Source organism: Leucoraja erinacea, chromosome 6, assembly GCF_028641065.1.
Source record: "Leucoraja erinacea ecotype New England chromosome 6, Leri_hhj_1, whole genome shotgun sequence".
Taxonomy (NCBI): Eukaryota; Metazoa; Chordata; class Chondrichthyes; order Rajiformes; family Rajidae; genus Leucoraja; species Leucoraja erinaceus.
The window spans coordinates 71949301-71964359 of record NC_073382.1 but is presented as its reverse complement, the minus strand read 5'-3'; the positions used below and the strand labels follow the sequence as shown (position 1 = coordinate 71964359).

Sequence of the window (15059 nt, the reverse complement as noted above, 5' to 3'; positions counted from 1 at the left end):
TTTGATAGAATGGCTTTACATTTTAGTAATAATACTCCTAAAAGGTATCTTGGAATATTATTTCTCTATTAAAAGTGATACATAAGAACAATATGATTTTGTTATGTAAAACATTACTAGCACATTTTATGCCTATGATGTTTTTTTAAACAGGAGTATGCTGCTCTTCAAGTGAACGAACCTAAGATTAGGGACAGCATGGAACTGGTGGACCATCCAAACGATGAACTGTTCCCTTGTGTGTGTCATAGAACAAAGGTATAGTCCTAATGTGGTTTAAAAAAAAAAAGTTTTTTTGAAATGTGCCAACAGTTTCAGAATAGACTAAATATTGGAGAACTTTAATCTAAGAACTAGGGAAATTCAAGTTTGAACTGTCCACGACATTGAACAGAGTGATGTCATTCCTTACTGTCTCTTCTTTACGCTCCATGTGCTATTTCAATGTGACTTTTCCTACCAATTATTAAACTAGAGTGAGAATCTTTAACAATGGCATAATCTCTTTTGTCACCACCGATTGCCAACTCCTCTAGGAGTTGCCCCTTTCAAAGCCCACAATTATGAGAAACGTAGTCAGAATCTTTCTCCCAGAATGAAAATGTCAAATACTAACATGCATAGATTTAAGGTGAGAAAATGAAGGTTTAAAGAAGGCAAGTTTTTTTGACAGAGAGGTCGGTGTCTGGGACAAGCTGCCAGGGAAGGCGACGGAAGCAGGTATGACAGCAACATTTTTACACACACATGTACGGACAGGAATTAGTTTAATTTGGCATCATTGTTTGCATAGACATCTTGAACTAAAGAGTTTGTTTCTGTGCTATGCAATTTTCTGTGCTATGTTCCAATAGGTTTCTATATATATGCCATTTGGTTCATTCCTCACCTTGTCACCAATTCACTACGTTCAGGCTCCTCCATATTATAATATGCCTATTTGTCATCAGTAGGCATGAGCCAGCATTTTTCTTTGACTGGGTGAGGGAAGCTCTGAGAAGTAGTTCCACATCTGTGTCACTCCCACTGCTCTACACAAAGTGGCTTCTATAGTGACTTCCTTCATGCAAACATTAGCATCTGTGGCCACGGTCTGGAAACAACGGCAAATCCCACATCCACTGACATTTGGATTAATTTAGAAAGCCTTCCTTATTTACAGGTCCCCAAATGGTTATGACCACCTACCAAGATATTATTTGTATGCTTTGTTCTTCCAGTCTGATTTATCATGCTATCCATTCCCTTCCCTCCCACAGTTTCCACCAGTGGGAATTGAACTTAAGTTTATATCTACAATCTAAACGTTTCTTAACCTGTCTGCCTTAACCCTTCCCTAGCTCTAAATGACTTCTCAAAACTGCCTATCTAACTGCTTTAATCAGCTTTCCCTACATCTCTCATTGTGTCTTTAGGCTGTTTACTGTCTCACTGATATTATGTGACTATGACATTGTCATCGTTTTTTAGGATAATTTATAACAAGACTTTGTCTTCCTGTTACCAATAATTCTTTAGTTCTACTTCTTGTAGACAGATGTGTCTGCAAGGGGTCTGGCTGCTACTCTTTATTCTCTCCAGTTGTTCATAATTAATCAAAGTAGACCCAATTTGGAAGCTTTATCCTTCAGGATTATGTCAACGCATGCAGTGGTGGCGATGCAAAGCCACATGAACTCCCCCATGTAGAGAATATTTAGTCCCCATTCACCCTCGCTACTTTTCCTCCAAATGAAGAATACAGTGAAAACGGAAACCAGGTATTTCTGATTCACTGCCGTAATATAACATACTAGCTGCTACTCGTCAACTGCACAATTGTCATTCAACGTGTGATTGATGATAATTCTGCTTAATACAAATAATTCATAGAATCAAAAAATCTGTCAGCTCCCCACTCATGCTCTATATAACTCAATTATCTGCATATTCATGTGTCCATTTAAAAATCTCTCAAATGACACTATCTTGTCTGGTCTGCGGAATTCTCTGCCTCGGAGGGCAGTGGAGGCAGGTTCTTTGGATGCTTCAAAGAGAGAGCTAGATAGGGCTCTTAAAAATAGCGGAGCCAGGGGATATGGGGAGAAGGCAGGAACGGGATACTGATTGGGGATGACCAGCCATGATCACATTGAATGGTGGTGCTAGCTTGAAGGCCCGAATGGCCTACTCCTGCACCTATTGTCTATTTTGATCACCACCACTGACAAGAGGTTCCAGGTACTACTACTCTGGGACATACTTCCCGGCACATCATCTTTAAACTTTCTCCCTCTGATCTTGTAGCTATGCAATTTTGCATTTAATATTTCTACCCTAGGAAAAAGATTCTGACTGTGTATCCTTCAGATGAAAGGGGAAACGTGACGTATTCCATCATGTTTACTGAAAGTTGTCTAATTGTATCTGTGGTGTACCACCATCTCTTTGTATAAACCATTCTAAATTCCTTTGTAGTTTTCCCAGGTATTCAGAATATTTATTCTAGCTATTGCCTCTTTTATCTGTTTAAGTACAAAAAAAATCTACTATTCATTCCAAACTTGCTTTAATTTCTTCATTCATCAACGGAACCCAGGCATTATTTATATGATATTTTTCCTAGCAAGAAAATATTTGATTTGTATATTTTTTCCAACTTTAGTTTAAATATTTCCAATTTTTTTTTGCCAAATGTCTTTGCATTTAATTTGGTTTGGGAAAGTGCATAATGATTACTGCTTCTCAAATGCTGCCATAGTTTTGGTCACATCTGTTCTAATTCATTAAATAGCAACAATATAATTATTGCTTTTCCTTTGATGTGAGAGTGATGCTCTTCTTACAAAGGACTTTTTCCACCATGGCTTTGGATCTAAAATTTTAAAGAACATTAATTATTTTTACCAATTAATGAAGAACCCTAAAATGCTCTACATAATTTTATTTTCAGTCACGAGATGAACTTTGACCAAAAATGTGAAGAAGAGAACACTACAACAACGTGTTTATGCAAGACATTGGATTTCAGTTCAGTTTAACGGCATCAATATTCATTTATTAGTATGCAATTCTGGAAAATCCCAACAATCCTGTTCCGGCTGTTGTTCACGCATCCACTGATGAAAAGGATTTGATGGTCTATTGTAAAAAAGATATACCTCATAATTGCCACAAAACTGCTATTCGGCTGCATAAAATACTTGTTTGTTCATCTTTAGCCACCAAAAGAGATTTCTGAAAAAAAAAGATGTGCGCTATTTCAAACATAATAATTTAAGACACATGCAAATGCTTAGGTATTAAATACATGAGTATACCAGGAAAGGTTAATAGATTGGAAGACTAAAGCTTATTAACGGCAGTGCGATTCTATTTTATTTCCAGAGGTCTGTTTGTAATAGGTTGCAATGTTGTCCATGCACAATTACATTTGAAATAGACACCTGGAGGGTTGGCACTAAATCACTATTTATTTGGTTGAATCAGCTTCAAATAAATCATGTGAGAATAAGAGCAATATGCAATTGTGCACATTCTCAGTTTTTCTTAAGTGGCACATTTTAGAAAATTTCCAGTATGTTGATGGCAAGCACAATTGAACAATGAATTATGTAACCATTGGTGCTTTTACAATATTGTCAAAATATTTGATCTGAAGTAGTTAGCTGATTATTAATCTTTTTTTAAATAAAAGCATAATTTCCTGTTTGTTTGCATCATCAATTATTATCTCAATATATGTATTTACATTTAAATCTTGATCAATTATGAAATATTATAAAATAAAATGGCATATATATTTAACAAATCAGTTACATGTTGTAAGGTGGCTTTTAAAGCTAGTTATGATATCCTAAACTTTAAAGTTTCAAAGCCAAAATAAACAATGTTTGTACAAACAAAAGCATTTCTAGGATAGTAACAATTATACATGTAATTTGAAGTCGAGTTCAGACTTAAGGGGCTGTCCCACTTGGGCAACCTAATTGGCGAATTTAGAAGAGTTTGAAAAATGACATGTTGAAGATCTCCTTCGACCATGTGGAAGACCTCCTTCCACCTCCTTCAACTATGTTGAAGACCAGCTTCGACTAGCTTTGGGAAAATTGGACACCGAATAGTGGAGTGTGAAGACGACCTCCTTCGACCTCCCATTGACTATGATGAAGACTACCTTCGACCACCTTCGACTACCCTCGATTACCTACAACTAACATGCCGACCTACTACGGCCTACTTCGATCTACTACGACTAAACCTACGAGTAAAAAAAGTATCGATTTTTTTCCATGGCGACCTTTTTTTACTCGTGGGCATTTTTTATCATATTGAAAAATACGCCGCGGCCTCGAGTACGCGGCGACCACTCTCGAGCATGAAGGAGAGTTACGAAGACCTCCTACGACCTTGTGTCGACCATGCTGCGAGTATGAGTCGAGGGCAGACTCGCCAGAACTCGCGGATTAGGTAGCCCAAGTGGGACAGGCTCTTTATGTGCAGATAATTGTAATTCCTTGGATCATCGTAGAAAATGGTTAAATAAAATGAAAAACCGAAAACACTTGAAATACTCAGCAGGTCTGGTACTGTTCAGTGGGGGAAGACATTTGAAAACTTTGCTTCTGTCTCTGCAACTGCTGACTGACCCTTTATCGCTACCATTTTCTGGTTTAGTTTCAGATTTAAGATAGAATTAAATTAGGTGGAGTAGAGTTTGGTGGGGCAGGAGCAGGCAAAAACAATGATTCAGCCAGGCCAGTCCTGCTTGTGGATTTTGTGAAGGAGATAGAAATAGACAGTAGAGGATTGGGCAAGGTAACGGGGCCAGTTGGTTTGTAGTACAGGTACGTTTGTGTGGAATATTGATTAATCAACCAGGCCAATGTGTGCAGCAATGTATCCAGCTGTTAACTTTGAAGACAGAATCTAATGAAGGTAGAGAACGGAGATTTGGACCTTGGGAGAAGTTTGAAGGAGGCGGCTGCTGTTGTGAGTTCGGGACACCCGGAAGTTCGGTTTTACTGAATGCTTTGCAGAATTTAACTCGGCTGTCCTTTAAATTTAAAAACAAAACATACAGTTTTAGGGTTAATAGTTTTACAAACAAGATGCAACAAATTCTAAATGAAGACAGAAAATAACATGAACAATTAATAAATAAATGGAAGCCAAACTCGGCAAAAGTGTAAGCATTGAACACGACTAGCGTAAAACCCAGATCCAGACACCAAACTATACCTAAACAATTCCCAACCTTCCAAAATAGCAAGCAAAATGTTAAACAATTAGTAAATATAACAATGCATGACAAACGAGTTACACATTGGAAATCACGGAAGAGGCAGCGCTCTCTGTTTAATTCATTTTTGGGAGATAATTGACGTCTGGTTTGGCAAATTGTGTTGCGCTTGAAGGTGCGTGGGTGGGTGGGCGGCTACTCTAGTATCTGGCGCTGACCTGGACCAGAGCGCGGTTACAATGGCGGAGGTTAAGGTTTTGTGCTCGTACGAAACGGTGTGCACCTTCATTGCTCTCGACACATGAATGCTTTGAGCCATTTCCTCTGCTCTCTTATATTGCTGCATTGTTAGTAACGTTTCAAACATGGGGTGGGAGAAAGAGGAGGGGTGGGGAGAGAAGATGACCAAGGAGAGGGGGAGAAGAGAAGAGGGGTGGAAAAGAAAATGAGGTGGAGGAGAAGAGGGGGTGGGGAAAGAAGAGGAGAAGGAAGGAGGAAAAGAAGAGGAGGTGTATCATCTTTATTCATAAGGTTTCAGGGTTGGTGTTAACATAGTGTCCACTGCAGCAGCCACCCATACTGATGGCTCCAAGATAAGTGATGGAGGATTTGAATTCAGTCTACTGACCAAGCGACATTGACAACTAAATTCCTCATTCAATGTTGTGTACTTTTGGACAATATTGCAGGATTGTAGACCAGGTCAATTACGGATGATACCAGGAATTGTTACTGGATAAAGTACGTCTGTTCGGATAATTTGGGAATGCTCAGTTTTGGTACACTACATGATTTTAGCTGGTAACTAGAAGACCAAGTGCGGACCCGTTGGGTCCGTGCCCCCAACACAATATTCCACTCCCTCTTCAGTCCCAATTCCTGTCCTCCATCATCCTCCCTCCACCAACACCCCTCTGCTTCCTCCCCTCACCCCCTCCATCCCTTCCTCTCACTTCCCCTCCCCATTACATCACCACCCATCTTCCTACCCTTACCCTCCATTCCCCCTCATCCCCCAGCACTCCCACCCCCTCATCTTCTCCCTCCCTTCTTTCTCCTCTCCTCATTCCCTCCACCACTCCCTCCCTCACCTCTCCCACCCTCTCCTTTCCCCTACCCTCAATCACTCCCTCCCTAGCCCCCTGCTCTCCTGCTATCCCCATCCTCCCTCACTCCTCACCTGCCCCCTATCCCACCCCCCACTCTTCCTCCTCGCCTCCCCAATATTTCGATGTAAACCACTGCTGGCCTCATTTTCTCCACCATGTCGGCAATGAAGGAATGGGCCAAGCAGTCTGGAGCCGCTTGCGGGAGAGGCCGAGGCTGTGGTTTGGAGCTGCGGGAGAGGGAGGGAAAGGCCGAAGCTGTGCAGGGGGAGGGAAAGGCTGAGGCTGTGCTGGGGGGGGCTCAATCGGCCCCATGTGGGAGTGGCGTGGGTGCTCAACACCCCCATCCCCCCCCAATTTTTTTTTGTAAATGAAATCTTTCTCCTATTCCACCCACCCACAATGAAAACCACAATGATTTTTTGTAGATGAAACTTCCTCCTAAGAATTTGATTAAAACTGATTTTTTTTTTAAAGAGCAATTTTTAAAAATGTAAATGAGATCCCATTGTGATATAATTGTGGGGTGGAACAATGCTGTTGGGCAGTTTATGTAAATGAGATCCCATTGTGATGTCATATGCTGCTAACGGCAAGTTGTTTAATTATTTAAGTTTAAAATGTCAATCACGTAAAATATACCATCAATCTGAACAAAACTTGATACAACACACCACCGGTGGGTAAGGTGGGCCAAAAATTGTAGCGCTATCGTGTACCGTTTTGACGTAATTCAGGACATCACAAATAGACAAGACAGACAGACAGACATAAAAACAAACAAGATTTAGTAATAGGTAGATAGATAGCTTTCTTTCATTCTTTCTTTCTTTTAGATTATTGGCATAGCTGCTTGTAGTGGTGAATGTATATTCCATATCAACCACTGGAAATGTCGCCACTATGAATTTCTTAGTTTATGTGATCAAGATGATGTATTTTTTTTCTCAACACTCAGTTGACATAAACACGAGTTGTATAACAGTCAAGTATCCAAGCAATTTTGCAGGGAAAGGAGCCATTCCCCATTGTGTTTTAAGAAAGAATTGTAGATGCTGGTTAAAATCAAAGGTAGACACAAAAAGCTGGAGTAACTCAGCGGGATCAGCAGCAACCCTGGAGAGAAGGAATGGGCGACGTCCTGTGGGTGTCGACCCAAAACATTCCTTCGCTCCAGAGATGCCGCCTGTCCCGCTGAGTTACTCCAGCTTCTTGTGTCTACCTGCCATTCCCCATTATATCGCTAAACCACACAATGGTTGCAGTATGGAAAAAGGTTATGCCAGTTCTATCTAGGAGCCTCCATCCATTCCTTCTCCCCATTCTCCACAACGCTGAAAATTCTTTCCCTTCAGGTACTTGTCCAGCACATGTGAGGAACACTGCAATTGAATGAGAACTCCAGGCTCTAAGCATTTGATCTAAACAACCTTAATGGCTTTTTTGCCAGTCCTCTTTAAACTGCTTCCCCAGTTCTTGAAACCTCCTTCAATGAAAACATTGTTTATATTAATGACAATGATATGGATTTTTCTGCCAGATAAATAATTACCTAATTTGCATGCAGTGATCCAGAAGATTGGAGTGAATCATCTGATGCATATCCGTACGTTATTTCTCTCTGTACTGGCAGCCAGGCAGAATATTTTGAATGGAAAAAACACCAAACACATTTTTTGAAAAGCCAAAGTTGGTGTTCAATAGTGGAGCTGGAATAAAATCTTTCTATTTCACTATTTTAAGGTAAATGCAGTAAATAGCATTATTTTAAGACTGTTTTGAATCAAGTACATCATTAGTTTTCGTGTATGTCAGATATTATTGTAGTATTGCATATAATAATTTTATGTGTTGATTTTTTAGGTTAAATTGAAAATACCATTTGAAAGAAAATATCTGGATGCCATCTACACAATTCCAAATGTTAGTTTCACACATGGAGTGATCCTTAATCATGGTGCAAGTGGAGACATGAACTTCCATCAGCTGGTATCCTTGACAGAATTTCTTGCATCTAATGGGATACTGTGCCTTAGGTTCACTTGCAAAGGCCCCAATTTGGTCTATAGAATCAGAGCTTATAGGGCGGTTGTGGTAAGAGAATTATCGTATTTTACTGCTTAAAAATGAATTCTGACAAATTTAGCTTTCAGTGCTTTTTTTTCATTGATTTAATATTTCATAGACCTAATGCATAATCCGACCTCATTATTTGAGTGAGAAACATAATGAAATGTAGCTTGGGGGAGGTGAACATTACCACTATCCCATTTCTGTCCATGCAATGTTTATTGTGCATTTTGGAGTGGTCACTTGAAATTATCAAGGATTGAGACTCTGGGTGAGTTTTCCAATCTTAAACTAGATATGTTGACACCCGTTCCAGGTGAAGTTAGCAAACTCAGTCCGACGGATTTTTAATTGGAACAACTGGTTTGCATGGTTAGATCAATGAGCCAATGAATCGGTTTGTACAAAATGTTTCTAAAGTCACAAGTTTGTCTCACTTTATAAAATAACGCAATTTTTTACAATAATTATTGTAGGAATATTTAAAATCTTCAAAAGAATATAAAGTGAAAAGCTGGTTTCTTGGGGGTAAGTGAAACCTTTGTTGGTAAGCCTGTTCATTGTAATTATTGATTCTATCTTTTTTGAACTATTTAATGATCAGAATTATGGATGTGTAATAAATCTTTTTTTATGTAGGTCGTTCCATGGGGTCTAGAGCTGCTGCCTGTATTGTTAAACAATGCAAGGATACCGGAGATGAAGCATTTGTGCAAGGTCTCATTTGTCTGTCCTTTCCTCTGCACCCTGCAAAGCAACACAGTAAACTACGATCAGAGGATCTGCTTCATGTACGCCATCCAATCCTTCTGGTTTCTGGATCAGCAGATGAAATGTGTGACAAGGTGAATCAAACTATTTCTCTAACAAATAGATGTAGTGAATGATAACCAGATGAATGATAATTTGATGCCTATAGTTATTTTTATGAAATTAAAAAAAGATATATATTCCTAAAATAAGTAATCATTTCTCAGTATGATACAACATACAAAAGCATTATGCAGAAACTGGGTAAATAAATTGGGAGTGGCTGTTATTAAACCCACATGGAGGAGTTTGAAGGCCAGCTGGTCAGAATGTAGGATCAAGCTGTTCCTGAGAGAAAAGACAGACAGGGATGGAAGGTTCAGAATGAGAGATAGACAAAAAACTCAGCGGGATAGGCAGCATCTCTGGAGGGAAGGAATGGGTGACGTTTCGGGTCAAGACCCTTCTGATTTAATCCAGCATCTGCAGTTCTTTCCTGCTCAGAATGAGGGATGTTGCATATTTCATCAAAAGATAAAGGAAGCTTATATGTCGTGTAGGATACTGAAATCAGACTAAGCTCTTGAGTACAAAGGAAATGGGGAAGAGGAAACTGAAATAGGGAGTCAGGAGGGCCAAAAGGAGCCAAGAAATATGCTTGGCTACTAGAATTGAAGAGAATCCCAAAGCATTTTATGCATTCATTAAAAACAAGAGGGTAACGAGGGGATGGACAGGATTATTCAAAGACAAAGGAAGTCATTTGCGCTGTTACGAAATAAACACTGGATTGGTATTCACCAAGTGGAAGTACATGGAGCATGAGATCAGCGAGGGGTATGCGGATATTCTCGGGCATATTGAATGAGGGAGAAAATACTTTTGGATCTCTTGAGAAACATTAAGGTGGATATGACCCCTGACAAGATCTATCCCAAGTTATTGCGAGGGGCCTTGACAGCAATCCTTGTATCCTCTATATCCTTAGGTGAGGTGTAGAGAAACAGAGGATAATTAGTGCAGTTCCTGTGTTTAAGAAAGATAATAGGGACAAGTCAGGAAATTATAGACCAGTGACTCTTGCACCAGTGGTAGGCAAATTGTTAAGAGAGATTCTGAAATATATAATGTACTCACAGCATACACAGTGGGGATAGTCAACATGCGTTTGTGTGGGCAAAGTCATGTGTTATTAACTCGTTTGAGCTTTTTTGTGGTGTGATATAGATGAGTGATGTGATAAAGGCAGTGGATGTCGTATATGTAGACTTAAGTAAAGCATTCAATAAGAGCCCTCATGATAGGCTCATCCAGAAAGTGAAGGCACATGGGATCCCAGGTGACTTGGTGAAGCCTTCCAGAAGTGCCGCGGCTGCAGACACGTTTCGGAGGTCCAGAGGTTGTATGGAGTTGCTGTGGGTCGCACTCTTAGCCATAATCTGAACACAAAGAGATCTTTCGGCTTGGTAATGAATACGACATATTGAACAGAATGTTATTGTAAATAAAGCATTTCATATATTAGTTATATATATTATATTAATATATTAAATCATATATTAAATTAAAGGAACTTGAAAAGCAAAGTAAAATTGTATGCGTTTCAATAAGTCATTAAAATGGATGACTGAATGGTCTCTGGCCGAAACATCACTTCTCTCCAGAGATGCTGCCTGTCCTGCTGTGTTACTCCAGCATTTTGTGTCTATCTTCGGTATAAACCAGCACCTGCAGTTCCTTCCTACACAAGCCATTAAAATAGTTTGGTAACTATTTTGAAAAACACAATATTGTTTTCATTTGATTCATTGTCTTATTCATGTCTGCGTAATGTACACAGATTTATTTAATAATCCCAAAATTATTTGAACATATAGAATTTATTGGAAAGCATATTGAAGAAAATTCCAGTGGCTACCAGAGTATACTGGGTCGAAGGAGCTGGCCATGCAATGGAAGTTAAAGGACAAATAACAGAAAACATCATGGCTGAGATCAATGCTGAAGTCCTTTCATGGATTAAGAAAATTCTTTAAGAAGAATCAAGTCTCCATGGGTGTTTATAGACAAAATTTGGTTTGTAACATAATTATGATGAATATTTTGAGCGAGTGAATAAACCCAATTCAAAATGTTGGACAGGTTTTACTTTAATATTCATTGTTACTTGGTAAGTTAACGCAGGCAGCTCCAAGAATAGATGTTAAAGAAAACTTTTAAGACTTCAACAAGCTGGCATTAGTGAAAATGTTTAATTTACTTTGTTATGGATACACATAGTTTAGGCCCTCAACTTCATGAATGAATGAATGAGTGAATGGATGGATGAGTGAGTAAATGAATGAGTGAATGGATGAGTGAATGTACAGCCTCCAAATCTAATTTTTTCACATAAAAGGGTGCAATTAGATTAATTAAAGTCCATACAGATTCATTTTCATAAATTCAGACTTTAGATCTTACCTTTCAGTTCCAGTTGATTCCTGGCACATTCTTCAGACTTCTTAACGCTTTTCTCACTAAATTCAATTACCCTGCTGCAAGTTTCCATGACATGTATTCCACAGAACAACAAAGAGCCTTCATCGGAATCTCCAGTAAAACGCATCAGTAGTAGCACTCTCAGCCATGATGTGTGCTCCCTGCCTAGTTAGCCTGAAACAAAGCGCGTGATTGGCCAACTGGCGTCCGATCCAATGTTAAACGAGCTTTGATTGGACTAAAAATACCCGACAATTTTCCGTTTTTACTCTAATTTAATAAAAAATGTGCAAGTTTTGTTCTTGACGAGTTTCAGGGATGATTTATATATTTTTTTACAAAATATGTGAACATTTCATGTAGTTCCATGAGTTGGGTCATGAAACTGCACAAAAAAGCTCCTCGGCCCACAGCCTATTGCTGGGTATTTTGAACTCTGTTTTATTTCCAATCCCCAGCATTTTGCATCACCATTTAAAATATACAATTAACAGTAATTAAAAGTAGACCATAGTCTAGAGACATAAAGCTGTACATAGGCTTGCTCCCACCTTGTCTATGCCAAACGTGTTGCCCTACAAGGCCAGTCCCATACCCTTGCATTTGGCCCAAAGCCCTTTAAATCCTTCTTTTTAAAAAAAACAGTCTAAATATCCTTTAAAACGTAACTATCCCAAATTATCCCAAAGTACGGATCCAACGCCATTATTAAGTTTGCTGACGATACCACGGTAGTAGGACTGATCAGCGACAACGATGAGTCAGCCTACAGGGATGAGATCCAGCACCTGACCACCTGGTGTGCCGACAATAACCTCATCCTCAACTCCAAAAAGACGAAGGAGATTATTGTCGACTTCAGGCAGACCAGAGGAGGCAGTCATACCGCCATCCATATCAACGGGACTGAGGTGGAGCGCGTCTCCAGCTATAAATTCCTCGGAGTGCATATCTCGGAGGACTTGTCCTGGTCCCTCAACACCTCCAAGCTGATCAAAAAGGCACAGCAGCGCCTTTACTTCCTTAGGAGGCTCAAGAAAGCCCACCTGTCCCCCCAGATCCTGACCAACCTTTACCGCTGTACCATAGAGAGTATCCTGACCACCTGCTTCACGGTATGGTACAGCAGCTGCACTGCTGCGGACAGGAAAGCACTACAACGGGTGGTGAAAACCGCGCAGCACATCATCGGTGCCCCGCTCCCTGCCATGGATGCCCTCCACCGAAAACGGTGTCTGAGGCGGGCTGGGAAGATCATCAAAGACCCCTCACACCCCAACCATGGACTGTTTGCCCTCCTCCCATCAGGGAGGCGGTACAGGAGCCTCAGGTCACGTACCAGCAGGATGAGGAAAAGCTTCTATAACAACACAATCACACTGCTGAACTCGGAGTCCCGACGATAGACTTCTCTGGTCCCTCCGTCCCCCTGTGTTTAATCATTCTGTATTTCCTGATTATTCTGTATCTTCTCTCTTTCTATTTTTTTTTCTTGTTTTTTTCTCTTTATGTACAACTACTACGGACTGACGCAAAACTGCATTTCGTTGTACTGATACTTGTATTTTGTGCGATGACATTAAAGTTGAATTGAATTGAATTGAATTCAAATTTATTGTCACATGCACCAATTGGTGGTGATATTTGAGTTACCATGTACCAATACATTTAAAAGAACACAACACAATTAAAAGAATGATAGAACTTAACATAAACATCTGCTTTTATAGCTTCCTTTGACAACTAATTTCAGATCCAAACTACCATCTGAAAGAAAAAAGTTGCCCCTGAGGTCCCTCTTAAATCTCTCACCATAATCCTTTGCCCTTTAGTTTTAGAATTCTCCACCCTGGGCAAACGTTTGAGAGAGTCCCTCATGATCTTGTACACCTCAATAAGCTCATCCCTGGGTCTTCGAAAGGCAAACTGCTAGAGGAACTTAGTGGGTCAGGCAGCTTTTGTAGAGTGAAATGGACAGACGACATTTCCGGTTGGGACCCTTCAAACATCCTCTGTCCTCCATAGAAGCTGTCTGATTCGCTGAGCATCTCCACGGGTTCTTTTTTTAATGAGGCCCACGTTGGGCCCATTTACTGACACATTGTACTTTGGATCTCCAGATGAAAGCGAAGACAGCTGGGGCAACTGCTGCAACGCAGGATGTATGTACTAGACTGCACCTGTGCTATGTACAGCAACAAGGACAGCACGTCCCACCTCATGGCCAACTCTTCCCAGTGGTATGGTGGGAAACAGTGCAAACTCCATCTTTAAGTTCGCCAACGATACCACTGTTGTTGGACGAATTACAGATGACCATGAGTATAGAAGCATGGATCGATCGAATGACCAAATGGTGCCAGTACAGCAACCTGGGTCTCAATGTCAGTAAGACCAAGGAACTGATTATGGACTTTGGACGAGGAAGGATTAAGACCCACAAACCTGTCTACATCAATAGGACGATGGTGGAGATTCAAAAACTTAAAATTCCTAGGCGTGCATATTTCTGAAGATCACACTTATTTCACACCTGCCATTGGGAAGAATATATAGGAGTGTGAAAAGGTGCAGGTTCTGGAACAGTTTCTTCCCTGCAACTACCACAACCTCAAAATAATCTCTGAACTACATGGACTTGGGGGCATTGGTTTTCTCTTTTTGCACTATTATTGTTTATTTGTTTTTATATGTCTGTATTTTATATATATATTATTATATATAAACTATTATTGTTTTTATGTGTAAAACAAATAAACAATAATAGTGCAAAAGGGCAACACTAATGCCAAGTCTATGTAGTTCAGAGCTTATTTTGAGGTTGTAGTGTTTGTGTGTGTGTGTATGTATGTGTGTGTGTATATATATATATACACACACACACATACTGAACATTTTCTTCTCGTTTATTATATTGTTTACAGAGTACTCTCTCCAGAGATGCTGCCTGTCTCGCTGAGTTACTCCAGTATTGTTAGTCTATCTACAGTGTTTACATATTCTGTTGTGCTGCTGGAAGCATGAATGTCATTGTTCTATCCGGGACATATGACAATAAAACACCCTTGACTATGTGAGTTCGGTATTCCAAAAAACGCAATGAATCATAGGATTTATCAAAGGTCACTCGCTATAAAGAAAAAGCGAACAAAGCGTTGACTGTATAAACTGTGTATACATTTTTATCTTTATTCATGATTTATGTGTAAAAATATATTTAATCTGAGGTACGGTGGTGCCAGTTCGGGGAGAGCGGGCTTTAACAGCGAGATAGAGGGGGCAGATGCGAGTGTGAGAAGGGGGAGCGGGAGAGAGACTGGACTGGCGGGGAGACATTCTCGGCAGGTGCGCGCACACAGACCTGTGCCTAATCCGCAGCCAGGATCGAAGCCAGGTCCCCAGCGCTGCCAAACCGCCACTGGACCGTAGTT

The 15059-nt window shown here is 40.1% G+C and overlaps 2 protein-coding genes across 6 annotated transcripts in view; both read left to right on the top strand.

Annotated features, from left to right (window-relative positions):
• poglut2 (protein O-glucosyltransferase 2) overlaps positions 1-3690 on the top strand; it is a 56289-nt gene extending 52599 nt beyond the window's left edge. For both annotated transcript variants that reach the window (XM_055637370.1, XM_055637369.1), the window contains 2 exons: positions 154-258; positions 2933-3690. In XM_055637370.1, the coding sequence (XP_055493345.1) occupies positions 154-258; positions 2933-2950 (123 nt within the window). In that variant the 3' untranslated portion in view covers positions 2951-3690. The remainder of the gene's footprint in view (positions 1-153; positions 259-2932) is intronic.
• A 1142-nt stretch (positions 3691-4832) lies between these two features.
• On the top strand, positions 4833-11283 carry tex30 (testis expressed 30). 4 transcript variants are annotated; one of them, XM_055637371.1, is made up of 5 exons: positions 4833-4971; positions 8191-8421; positions 8874-8925; positions 9037-9242; positions 11025-11283. In XM_055637371.1, exons 1-5 carry the CDS (start codon positions 4912-4914, stop codon positions 11181-11183), a joined length of 708 nt encoding a protein of 235 aa, XP_055493346.1. In that variant the 5' UTR covers positions 4833-4911; the 3' UTR covers positions 11184-11283. The 4 variants fall into 4 exon arrangements, with proteins under 4 accessions (XP_055493346.1, XP_055493347.1, XP_055493349.1 ...); XM_055637372.1 differs by lacking the exon at positions 4833-4971 and adding an exon at positions 5409-5496; XM_055637374.1 differs by lacking the exon at positions 4833-4971 and adding an exon at positions 5550-5568.
• The last annotated feature ends 3776 nt before the right edge of the window (positions 11284-15059 follow it).